The sequence below is a fragment of the Muscardinus avellanarius genome (assembly GCF_963383645.1).
Source record: "Muscardinus avellanarius genome assembly, chromosome: 4".
Lineage (NCBI taxonomy): Eukaryota > Metazoa > Chordata > Mammalia > Rodentia > Gliridae > Muscardinus > Muscardinus avellanarius.
This window is the reverse complement of record NC_137789.1, coordinates 141965705-141978966: the sequence shown is the minus strand read 5'-3', so window position 1 is coordinate 141978966 and position 13262 is coordinate 141965705. Positions and strand designations below refer to the sequence as shown.

At 43.8% G+C, this 13262-nt stretch overlaps 1 protein-coding gene across 3 annotated transcripts in view; it reads left to right on the top strand.

The window, feature by feature from the left end:
* Positions 1-12640: 12640 nt before the first annotated feature.
* Positions 12641-13262, top strand: part of XPNPEP1 (X-prolyl aminopeptidase 1) — a gene marked incomplete at both ends in the record, with an annotated part of 52811 nt that continues 52189 nt past the window's right edge. For all 3 annotated transcript variants that reach the window (XM_080694696.1, XM_080694697.1, XM_080694695.1), the window contains one exon: positions 12641-12672. In XM_080694696.1, the coding sequence (XP_080550822.1) occupies positions 12641-12672 (32 nt within the window). The remainder of the gene's footprint in view (positions 12673-13262) is intronic.

The window sequence follows — 13262 nt, the reverse complement described above, 5'->3', positions numbered from 1 at the left end:
GACCCTGTTTCCAAAAGAAAAAGAAAGGAAAAAAAAATATATATATATATATATTAGGTCTGGAGGTGTAGCCCGGAGATAGAAGTGTTCCAGGAACCCCAGTACCACACACACAAAAAATAGTTCTGGGGGTGTAGCTTAGAAGTACAATGTCCCTGGGTTCCATCCCCAATACTGAAAAAAAAAAAAAAAAGATGTTGGCTAGTATGTGGTCCTTAGGTTATTTGGGGCTGGAGCCCTGAACAAGGGCCTTGGGAGCTGAGTTTTCTCTTTCTCAGTGACTGCTCACTCTGACATGCTCTCCCACCATGGCTTACAGACACCCAAACCCATGGATCTTGAACCTCCAGAATCAAAAACGAATAAACTTCTCTTTATAAGTAACCTGTGTCAGGTGTTTTCGTATAGTGACAGAAAGATGACTAATAAGTGATATTAGCCTTTTAAATCCTGCTTGTGATTTTATTTAATTATACATACTTAAGATATACAATAAGCCAGGCATGGTGGTGCATATCTGTAATCCCAGCACTTGGGGGCTGAGACAGAAGGATCTCCCGTTCTAGGCTCCCTTCAGAAATTTAGCAAGGCTCCAGCAACTTAATGAGATCCTGTTTCAAAATAAAAAATAAAATAGGGCTGGGGGTGTCGCTTACAGGTAGAATATTCCTTTATTCAGTCCTCAGGATCCCCTCCCCACACACATGAAGATGTTTGATATTCAACGTGAAATGGTTACTATAGTTAATCAAATTAGCATATCCATGATCTCCTCTAGCTACCCATTATTGTTTCCTGTAAGGGTACCTAAAATCTACAATTATTGCATATTTCTAATATATAATGCATTGTGTTTCCCATGCTGTGCATCAGGTCTCTAGAATTATTTATTCTACACATTTGCAACTTAACACCTTTTTATTATGGCCTAAATGGTGCTGTGGGCTCTTTTTCTTATTCAACTAAAGTTTGTTGAACAAAAAAAATTAAAACTAATAGGCAGCTTGGTATAGTTTTAACAAGTCTTTATTACAAAATCAGTAGGAAATAGAAAGAGAAGAAAAAACAGCACACTGGCACGCATGCTGGAGAGCCCGAAAGTGGAATTCTGACCCCTTTTTGGGACTCCAGCCTTTAAATAGATCTTATATAGGTATCTCCTTATCAGCGTTACCAAGGCAATCTAGTAACTTATTTTTAGCCAGATGGTGCCTCTTGGTCTCTGGACAGTGTACTTACTAAGTGCAGGGGTCAAGAATCTACCTGGCTTTTTTTTTTTTTTTTTTTTTTTTTTGGTGGTACTGTTGTTCCTGGAAGCCCTTCTACCTCTGGGCTACACTCCCAGACCTATTTTTACATTTTTATTTGGACATAGGGTCTCCTAAACCAGCGCGCATGGCTGGCTTCGAACCTGCGTGATCCTCCTGTCTCTGCCTCCCAAGCGCGGGGATTACAAGCGTGCACCACCACGCCCGGCCTCTACCTGGCTTTTGCCTCTATTGTTTTGGGCAGTATTGGTTGCTCATCAACTATGAGTGCTTCGAAGCAGCACACAAAGTTTACCTTTCCTACACCCAGGCCAGGTCACAGAGGAGAGGAGGTAAACAGAGGCACTGATCGCCTCTCTATATTTTTAGGGCTAACAGCTTTAATAGTCTCTAAGGCTTTTACTATAGGTTAATCATTAGAACGAAGGGTAAAGAGAGAAACTGTGCATTGTAACAGCTGCAGCCCCTCCCTGCCTGAGCACCTGCGCAGCGCCAGGCTCTGACTACGTTTTACATTTTGGAAATTAATACCAAAGCAATTTTCCAGTACTGGCACACGTTTGATTTGTAACTTCCCATTCCTCCCCACCTTTCATCTCCAATAATCACCATTTTATTCTGTGTCTGTGGCTGACTTTTTTTAAGATTCCACATATAAATGAGATCATACGGCAGTTTTCTTTCTGTGTCTGGTTTATTTTACTTCATATATGTCCTCCAAGTTCACCCATATTGTTGCAAATAGCAAGATCTCCTTTTCAAGACTGAATGATATTTCATCATGCATGTGTGTATTACGACAATTTCTCTCTCTCTCTTCTCTCTCTCTCTCTCTCTCTCTCTCTCTCTGTGGTACTGGGGATGGAACCTATGGGCATTGTACCTCTGAGCTACACCCCCAGCCCTATTTTTTAGTCTTTTTATTTTTGAAGCTGGGTCTCACTGAGTTGCAAAGGGCCTCACTAAGTAGCTGAGGCTGTCCTTGAACCAGGATCCACCTGTCTCTGCCTCCCGAATGCTGGGATTACAAGCGTGCGCCACCACGCCTGGCACCACAATTTCTTTTTTCATTCATCGGTTCGCAGACCCTGGTGTTTTCATATTTTAAGCCTGCTTATAGTTGACAGGCCCTGAGTTCTTGTGGTCACGGTGGACAACAACATCTTTAGAGGTTTTTTAATCTCTTACTTTTTCTTTCATTACTTTACACCCACATGATTTCAATTCTACCCAACTGCAAAGAAAGAAAGAAAGAAAGAAAGAAAGACCTGGTTAGTGCTGCGGTCATGCAATAGCAGCTCTTCATTCTGCTTTCTCCATTTCAGGGTAGCTCCTTTGCTTGAAGCTGCTGGGAGGCCTTTTTGTGCCAAAGAGCTGGTTGAAGCCACAAGGACAGGCTGTTTTCACAGCTGTGCTGAACTCCAACCCCAGAGCTGTCCATCTCACTCCTCACATACTCGGAGACTCTGGCAAAGAGGAAAGGATGTAAATCCTGCTCTCCCACATGTGTTCTGAGCTCATTTGTCTACGAGCCCCACGCAGGGGCCTCTTAACTCTAAGGGTTAAGTAGTGAGCAAAGCTGCAGGAAAGGTGACTGCTCAGCATAACAGCAAGACCTGCCCCCCGGAGCTGGTGTCTGCAGGTGTGCCTGGCTCTGTACAATGAGGACATTGACAAAATCCTACACTGATGGGGCCCCACGCTGGCCAGGGCCCTCACCTCATCTTACGGGGAGGGAACTGCTTTTCTCATACATTCAGTGAACTAGGTGGTCTCTGAAGACGCTTCCAATTTTGACAGCCTGTGAGTTCATGATGATGGCTAGAGATCAGATTTTTTAAATGCACGGTGGGAGTAGAGTTCTTTCTGTGATCCAAACAGTGCAAAGAGCTATTCTTATGCTCTTTTGTTTAGTTTTTAGCATAGCCTTGGGAGTCACTTTATAGAGGAGGTTTAGGGAGGAAAATTAAGTTACCCAAGCTCTCACAGGTAGTAAGAGGCAACACAGGCATTCTGGGGTTGAGTTCCTAGGATGAGGTAAGACTGCGTTCAGTGTTTGTGACCCCAATGTGGGCTGAGATGTGGTGGCCTCCAGGGACTAAAATAAAACAACAACAACAACAACAACAACAAATGGGCAGCATGCCTTTCACAGCTGGTGCAGGGAACCAGCTGACAGATGACTTTGGTTTGTACTGTGTTTTGCTCCATAGGAGCTGTGGTCTGGGATGCACTGGGGTCTGTGACCCAGGTCATCCATTAGCAATTGATCAGAAGAGCTGTGTGGTGTGCTGCACAGCAGAATGAACGGCAGGGCACTTTCTGGAAGCAAGAAAGGCCCAGCTCCTCACATGAGGGGAGGTGAAGGCTCCAGCTCACAAGAATGCATACAGTTCCCAGGCCTTCCCTGCAGGGGGACTTGAGCAACACACTATCCTTAGGTCTCTCGGAAATCTGCAGAGGTCTTGCTACATCTGCTGTTTATTTTGTGAATATAGGACCACGGGAGGCTCTGCAAAGGCCCCAAGCCTCCTCCTCACTTGGCTTCTTTCCTGATAAGCTCAATACATAAGCAGGCTTATCCGTTGCTCGCCAGTATTTGTCTATCTGGTTTCTGTATTTCTTTCCTAATCAGGCTCATTTAGAGTAGGGGTATTTCTGTAGACAGCAAGCGCACCATGTGTGTCCCAGTTACCTGGATTAAAAGTCCCTCATTCAAATACTTTCGGAAACTAGCAGGGAGGATGAGGAGTGCTGCCCACCGGGTCAGACTGCTGAGTCTGGCTTCAAACCTGTGATCCTCCTGTCTCAGTTTCTCTCTCAAGTATTGGGATTACAAGCCTTGCACTACCATTCCCAGTTCAAGTGTTTTTCTTCTTTTTTTTTTTTCTCCTTCTTTTTTTAATAGTTGCTGCTAGACAGGCGTGGTGGTGCACACTTGTACTTGGGAGGCTGAGATAAGAGGATCGCAAAGCCAGGAATGGTGGCACAAGCTTGTAATCCCAGCATTCGGGAGGCTGAGACCAGAGGATCATGGTCCGCGGACAGCCACAGCTACTTACTGAAGCTCTCTACAACTCAGTGATACCCTGTTTCAAAATGAAGAATAAAAAATAGGGCTGGGGGATGTAGCTTGGAGGTAGAATGCCCCTTGGGTTCCATCCCCAGTACCACAAAAAAAGAAAGAAATTTTAAACCAGGCATAGCATCTTAAGCCAAGTGAGGCCAGCATTGCATAGTGACTTAATGAAATCCAGTTTCAAAATAAAAAATGAAATAGAGCTGGGATATAGCTCAGAAGTAGAGCACTCCTGGGTTCAATCCCTAGTATTGCAAAAGGAAAAAAATTTTTATTAATGGCACACGCCTGTGATCCCAGCTACTTGAAAGGCTGAGGCAGGAGGATTTCAAGCTTGAGGTTAGCCTTGGAACTTAGACTCTGCCTCAAAACAACAACAACAACAACAACAACAACAACAACAACAACAACAACAACAAGGGCTGGGGGTGTATCTCAGTGGTAGTGTGCTCTTGGGTGCAGTCATCAGTACTTTAAAACAAACAAACAAACAAACAAACAAACAAGCTTTAAAATACCAGGTAGGGCAAATTAAATACATCTTTGGGCTAGAATTAGCCCATAGATACCTAAGCATCACCAAAGTCTATGCTTTGCTTGTCATGCTCAGGGATAAACCCCTGAGCATGAGAGCTTTGCTGAGCCCAGCTGGTTGGAAGACTTTAGTGTACACTGATAAGAAGAGGCAGGTTTTAGTCTAAGTATATAATGAACAGCTGCATGGCCTTGCTCACACGAGTCTCTTGGTTTTGTTTGAGCATCCTCATCTACAAGGCATTGGTAAAAGACTCCTAGTTCCAAAATTTCACATCAATGGCTATAATTTACATGGTAAGCTTCCTTTATTTTATTTGTATCAAAAATCTTAGAAGTCGGGTGTGTTGGTTCACGCTTGTAATCCCAGCATTTGGGAGGCTGAGACAGGAGGATCCGGGTTCGTGGACAGCCTCAGCTACTATTTAGTGAGGCCCTTTGTAACCCAGTGAGACCCTGTTTCAAAATAAAGACTAAAAAATAGGGCTGGGATTGTAGGTTGGAGGTAAGATGCTTCTGGGTTCCATCCCCAACACCACACGCACACACACACACACACACACACACACACACACACACACCTCTAGACTATGTACTTAGTGATGCAGGCTTCAGCTGCACTGTAGAAACAAATCTATATTTATATGAGTGAAAGGAACGTTGAATATGATTTTTCCAAGGATTCCCTGAGAGGAGAGGCTAAATAAGGGTTCACTCTAAAATTAAATGTCACCCTACTTTCCCAGTGGCAAAAGCCATTAGGAATTTTATTTGAAAACTGAGGAAAGTTGATGGAGAAAGAAAAATAAATTTATTCAAATAGTAGGAGTAGGCAAGGGAGCTGGCTGTGATGGCAAATACCTGCAATCTGTACCTGAGAGGCTGAGACAGGAGGGTCACAAGTTCAAGGACAGCCTCAGCAGCTTAGTGAGACCCTGCCTCAATTATAAAATAAAAAAGGGCTAGAGGTATACCTCAGAGGTAGAATGCATCTAGATTCAATCCCCAGTACAGAAGAAAAAGCATGAATAAGAATAAGAAGAGGAAGAGGAAGAGGAAGAAGAGGAAGAAGAGGAGGAGAAGGAGGAGGAGGCAGAATAAAATAGAAGAATAAAATAGAATAACAGGCAAGGATCCAAAGCAATTGAAATTTTTGTCTATTGGTTGTGGGAACAATAAATGGTGTGACCACTTTGAAAAACAGCTTGTTAGCTCTTCAAAATATTAAGCACATAATTGGGTAATCTCAGAATGTGGGAAGCTGGGACAGGAGAATTGCAGGTTCTAAATTAGCCTCGGCAATTTAGTAAGGCCCTGTTTGGATATAAAAATAAAAAAGGGCTTGTAAATATAGATCTGCAACCCACCTCTCCCGAAACAAAACACCCTTATGAACAAATATTCACAGCAGCATTATTCACAATAGTCAAAAAGTGGTAACTCAAAGTAGAAACATAAAAGGATACATAAAATGTGATATATCTGTTTAATAGATTATTCTGCAATGAAATGAATGCAGTTCTGATACAAACATAAAAGGATACATAAAATGTGATATATCTATTTAATAGATTGTTCTGCAATGAAATGAATGCAGTTCTGATACATGCTATGTCATGAATGAATTCTGAGACTACTACGTTAAGTGAAAGAAGCTGGCCGCAGAGGATGATATATTATATGCCTTCATTTCAGTGAAATTGTCAAAGGAGCAAGTTTATAGAGAAGAAAGCAGATTTAGTGGTTTTTCTGGGGAGTGGGGGAAATGAGGAATTTTGCCAAAGGATATGAAGTTTCTTTTGGGGGTGATGAAAATGTCTTAAAATTAACTGTGGTGATGGTTGTGCAACTCTGGATATACTAAAAACCATGGAATTGCATACTTTAAGTAGATGAATTATATGGTATGTAAAATTATATCTCAATCAAGCTGTTTCAAGAAAGAATGCTAAGGATAAAAAATATTTAAGTGAAATGTTAGATGAATAAAAAGTTAAACAAAGGTTAATTAGATGAGGGGGAAAATCTTATACTACTAGGTTATATACTAATGCATATTTTTAGGGGTACTCCTTTTACTCAGAGAAGAGGGGACTGGTTTTACCCAGTAAATTATGATCAGGAAAACTGATGGTTAACATTGAGAAATGGTGATTTTCATTCTTGGATGTGGTCCTAAGCACTAAAATTGTTTTTGAGTATTTTTATGTAGTGTTTTGAAGCTCGGGCAGCCTGTTAATCTGTTTTTCGGCTCCGTTTGTTTGTTTGGCTGGTTTGAGTTAGAGAGGACGGTGCATATGGCAAGGGACACTCATGACATCAATACCAGTGGGGTTGCCAAAATTCTGGGGGCTCTGCCAAGCCCCAGTGATTTGCCCCAGGCCGTGAAAGTTCCAAATTGCAAAATAGGAAGAGTGGACGACTTGCCAAGTTGGTGCTATGTTTGGGGGGATTCTATATTTAAGTGCCAAAGGTGACAACATTCTGGCAAGAAGTTGTTACTTTAATTCAATTGCAAGGGCTGTTTCAGTGGATTTGTAATCCAGGCCTTGCGACGTCAGACATTTTGGGAGGAGGAGCCTCACATCAAATGTAAACAGGGATCTAGCAGGTAAAGTAGAAGAGCCTACTTTTTAAGTGGAGGGTAGCCCCTGCTCTGTGCACGTTGCATGTTAGTGTATGAAAGGAGGAATCAGTGTTGCCAAACCAACCTTCTGATTTTTCAAAGGAAGCTATAGGTATAGATTTTCTTTCTATGTTTCTTTCTATGGTTCCTTCCTTTTTTTTTTTTTTTTTTTTGGTACTGGGGTTTGAACCAAGAGGCATTCTACATCCGAGCAATACCCCTAGTCCTTTTTTTCTTTTTTCTTTTTGAAACAGAGTCTCAGAGGCTGACCTTGAACCTGTGATCTTCCTGTCTCAGATTCCCAAGTACTGGGATGATAGGTGTGTGCCATTGTACCTGGATTAGATAAAGATTTTTTAAATAGTGAAATCTTAAACCAGGCATGGTGGTACACACTTGTAATCCCAGTACTTGGGAGGTTGAGACAGGAGGATTGCAGATTCAAGGACAGCCTCAGCAAGTAGTGAGACTCTGTTGCAAAAATAAAAAATAAAAAAGGACTGGGGGTATTGCTCAGAGGTAGAACACCCCTGGGTTAAACCCCTAATACCAATTAAAAAAAAAACCCAATAATGTATTTCCACATAAAAACTTTTATATGAATGTTCATACTAGCATTATCCACAATATCTAAAAATTGGAAACATCCTAAATGTTCATTAACTGAAGAAAGAATAATATTCCATTGGATAGACGATTACTTAGCATATTTGGCAATAAAAAGGAATTAAATATGCTACAACATGGCTAAACCTTGAAAATGCTACGCTAAATGATAGAGGTCAGTCAAAAACCCCCATATATTACATAATGCTATTTATATGAAATGCCCAGAAGAGGCAAACCTGTAGAGACAGAAAGTAGATTTTTGGTTGCCTAGGATATGGAGGATGGGGGGAAATGGAAAGTGACTGTAAAGCGTATGGATTTCTTTTGGGAGTAAAAAAAAATGTTCTAAAATTGATTTGGGTGGTGGTTGCACAATTCTGTGAATATACTAAAACCTACTGAGTTGAATACTACCAATGGGCTTATTGTATGGTATATGAATTTTTCCCCCAATAAAGGCCTTACAAAAGAATAAAGTGAGGGTGACACAGAACCTATCACCAGGCTGCTAACTCTGAGTTCTCTGCATAGGATTTGATCACTGCAGAGGAAGAGGTTCCTCAAGCCCGATCTCATAGGAAACCAGGAAAAAGAGTGCTTTGTCTGTTCTAAAGTCATGCACCTATTTAATTAATGGCAGAACCAGGGCCAGGACTTGCCATGCGAACTCTGTTCAAAGCCTAGTATTCAAAGCATAGCCAGGAAGGGATGATGGGAAGTCTATACCATGAACAGCTGGATACACTCTTCCCTTTCTCACATTTTGCAACGGTCCCTTGAAGGCCCCCTGAAGAGGAGATAACATATGATAAAAGGGGATACTCCTTAAAGGAAAATGCAGGCGTCACGTTCCCCAGAGCCTCTTTTCCTTCAGCATGGGAGGCTCTGTGAGTTCCAGAGAACACTTACCCTGTGTGTTTGTGATTCACAAACACTTAGCTCATCAATATGTTGTTTGTGCAAGAACCATTTGATGTCCAAGAAACTGTGGGCCTCTTAAAGGTTTAAGATTTTTTTTTTTATTTGAACCAGTGAACTCTGCCAAGAGCAAATGGAACTCAGATATCAAAAGGTCTGAGTTCAGTTTTCATTGAATACAAAGGGTGAGTAGATTCTGAACACAGCCAAATGCAGTTTCCCCACCCTTCACTTACAGTACATTGTCTTGGCAGACGCTACCATCCCGAAAGTTGGCTTTCTTCTCCCATTCCTCTCTAGGGTGTAACCACAAGCCTATCTTTTAGTTAACTTTACGAAAAAATATATAAGGCCTTATTATAACGATTTATGAGTCGCACTCATCGCTGTTTTTTTAAACAGCCATCAATTTTATAGAACAAATTGAAATGCTTGAAGAGGTTAAAGCTCTTCTCTGAAGCTGAAAGTAGGTTTGATCTCCTACAAGAATTTCCTTTTGTCCCAGTCATCTCAAGTGGGAGTTTATTGAAGGGATATTGCCACACTTTCTTCCCAGTGAAGGGTCAGGCCATCAGGTAGTTATCAAGTTGAATCCTGGAGGATTACTATGGCTTGGAGTGCTTAGATTTGGGGGATGCAACAGATTCCCTCACTCTGCTTTCAAGGAGATAGAATCAGAGAAATGACTAGTACTTTTATTTTCTTCTTATGAAAAACAATCTTCTGAGTTGGGCATGGTAATGCATGCCTGTGATCCCAATACTTGGGAGGCTGAGACGGGAGGATCACAGGTTTGAGCCTAGCCTAGCCTAGCCTAGCCTTAGTAAGACTCTCAAAATAAAAAGGGCTGAAGTATAACTTGGAGGTAGAATGTAGCTAGAGCCAATTCTAGTACCAAAACAAACAAACAAACCAACGAAAAACATAACATAACAAAACAAAAAACAATCTCCTGGGTCCAATCTGCAGCACAAAAAAAGAAGAAAAAAAAGGAGAGAGAGAGATTGAGAAAAAGAGAGAGAGAAGAAAGAAAAAGAAGGGCATAACTTAATTGAAATCAACACAATTTTGCCATCTCAGAATAAGTGCTGTTAAGCTTTTGTGGATCTCTTTCCTTTTATTATAAGAAAATATTTATATACATCAGTATATATATTTAAAATTATTATATACATTATAAAAATAGACTATACTATTACATTATAATCTACCTTTCCATTTGTTAGTTTATGATTATCTATATTAATAAAATTATAATTCATGCATAATGTTCAGTTTTACAGATGATTACTTAAATTATTCAGTAAAGAGTCTTGTTTATTTATTTTACATTACTGAGGATTGAACTCAGGGGCATTCTAGTTCTGAGCTACATCTCCAACCCTATTTTATTATTTAAAAATTTTTTTTTTGTGGTACTGGGGGTGGAACCCAGAGGCTTTCTACCTCTGGGCTATACTCCCAGACGTATTTAATATTTCATTTGGAAACAGGGTCTCACTAAGTTGCTGAAAGCCTCACTAAGTAGCTGAGGCTGGCTTCGAACCTGTGCGATCCTCCTGTCTCAGCTTCCCAAGCTTGGGGATTACAAGCGTGCACCACCACACCCGGCATTTTTAAAAAAAAATTTTGAAACAGGGTATCACAAGTTGCTGAGGCTGGCCACGAACTTGTGATCCTCCTGTCTCAGCCTCCCAAGTACTGGGATTACAAACCTGCACCACCATACCCAGCTGTTAAGAGTCTTCGTATTGCAAACTCTAGGCAACCCATGTCAACCTGACTTAAACCCAAAAGGAAATTATTTTTTGCCTGATATCTGAGAAGACCAGCAGGAGATCTGGTTTAAGGCCAGGTAGGATTCAAGAAGTCTGCTTCTCTCCTCTTCTTTGCTCTCCTTCTGTAGCTTTTGTGCCATTCACATGTTGCGTGTAGAGGCAGCAGTTCTAGAATACGTGCACGCAGGCTTTTGCCTGGCAGAGGAGAACCAGGCCCTGTTCTAGCACTTACTCTCAGCCCCATTGCATTGCACGGGTCCCACAGTAATCTCTGAGCCCATCACTGTGGCTTATGCCTAGGCTGCAAAATACACCCTGGAATCCAAGTGCTTCGCTGAGGATAATTCAGCACGACTTCCTCTCCCTGAGGTTCTCTCTAAAGAACTTCAAGAGCAGGAAAGAGGCTTTGTTATCCTGTAAACATGAATTCAAGTCCAGTTCAGGGAACACCAAGTACTCCTGACTCTCCTCTAAAGCCAATGCCATAAATTCTGAGCCAACTCCTTCCTCTTTGGCAATGTAATTATGAAACACTTGCCCACTTTACGTCCCGCTTATCACTTTCTGGTATCTTAAGCTTTCTCTCTTACTACTTGGTTTCCCCACCATCTTCCAGATGTGATCTGGAACCAGTAATTTTACTTACAGTCCCTTTCTTTTTGGCTCCATAAACTTGGGGAAATGAAACAGACATTGGGATGCACCACATTTTTGGATCTTTCATGGCTTATCTAAGTGCTTTTGGAATATTAACTAGAACCTGGAGTTCTTGCAGGCAGCAGAAGCAGAATCTATTTGTATTAGGGTCTCACTAACGTCAACGCAGAAGGAAGTGCATGAGTGTGTCTGGCTTTTTTAGGAAGAGAGGGAGGCCAGTTCAGCTGGAGTGGAGGGATCAAGTAAGATGGGCACAGACATACAGTCAGAGGCAGATCAGGAAGAGTTTTCATCTGGAGTGATTTAAAAGGGGACCTCCTTGGTATGTGCAGAGCAGAGGAGTCACTTGATCCCTAATCGCAGGCTTTGAAGGGCTGGTCTGGCCGCTTGCTCAGACTAGACTGTGCAAGGGCACACAGGTGTATGCACGCAGAGGAGGCAGTAGCTATGCACAACAGAGGCATAAGATGGAGGGAGTGAGAAGCGGTGGGATTAGGGATCTATTTTGAAGACAGGTTCAAAAGGATTTCCTGGCAGACCAAACATAGGGTGGGACGACTCCATGACTTTTGCCTTTAAACAGAGGGGAATGCTGGCCTTAGAGCATGGAGGGTAGCCCTTGATTGAGATAGCGAAGGCTGGAGGAAACCATTTTGTTTTGCTGTATTGGATTAGGAGCTCCATTTGGACACGTTAAGGGGCCTAGATTTTGAACCTCTGCAGAAAAAACGTTGGGGACATCTCTAAAGCCTCAGGAGGTAAGACCCTGCCCTACAGCCTCGAGGGCCCTGTTGAGATTCTACCAGAGTCCCTTCTTTCCTAAAGGCGAGGACATCCCTGATTTGGTACGGCAGGAACTTCGGCCGGCAAAGCCCTTCTCTTTCCCCTTTGGGGAATGGCAAGAAAAATAAACAGCAAAGAGGAAGCGCCGAGGCATGGCGCCCTTGTACCAGAAAGCCGCGGGGTAAGCGAGTGCAAACGCAGGACCCGCTCGCACGACAACGCGCAGCGCCAGCCGGCGGCGGGCGTGGCCTGCGTGTGGGCGTGGCCAGGCGCAGACGTCACAGAGGGGCGTGGCCGGCCGCGCGCGCGCCTCCCTCCTTCCTGCCTTTCCGCGGGTGATCAGCTGGTCGGCGCCCTCCTGACGTGGGCCGCGGCACGTCACCGCCGAATGGCAGCCTCCAGAAAGCCACCGCGAGTAAGGTGAGGGGACTCTGCCGGCGAGCCGGCGTCCGGGCAACCTGCGGCCGCCCTGGCCCGACGCGCGCGTCGCGCTCCGCAGGTGGACCGGGCCCAGCGGGTGAGGAGCGGCGGGCCTGCCGCAGTCCGGCGAGGGCCCGAGCCGCCCCGAGTCCCGGAGCGGGAGCCCGGGGACCGAGCCATGCCGCCGGGCAGGATCCGATGCGTTTCCGGCCGGGCCTCGGGCACCCCGGACCAGCCCAAGCCCGTCCCGGGACGAATGTACCCGCTACACTGGGCCGGGGCGGGGAACGGTGGCCGTCGCCGGTGCCCCTGCCCCGCGGGGAGGCCCCGCTGTTGCAGGAAGTTGGCCCCTCTTAGATCCTTCCCGGTACCTGGAGGTGCGCGAGCCCCAGCCCTCCTCTCCTTCCTGGTAATCCCATCTTCAGATTACAACCCCGACAAATCTGATACCTGCCTTTCCCTTCATGGATCTTCACTGCCACAAAGAGAGGCATCCGCGGGGCCCTCCCCACCCAAATGGCCTCTGAGGCTGCATTAGGGAATACTTTGACCTAACCTTCAGAAAAATCCCACCAGTGGTCTGATTCACC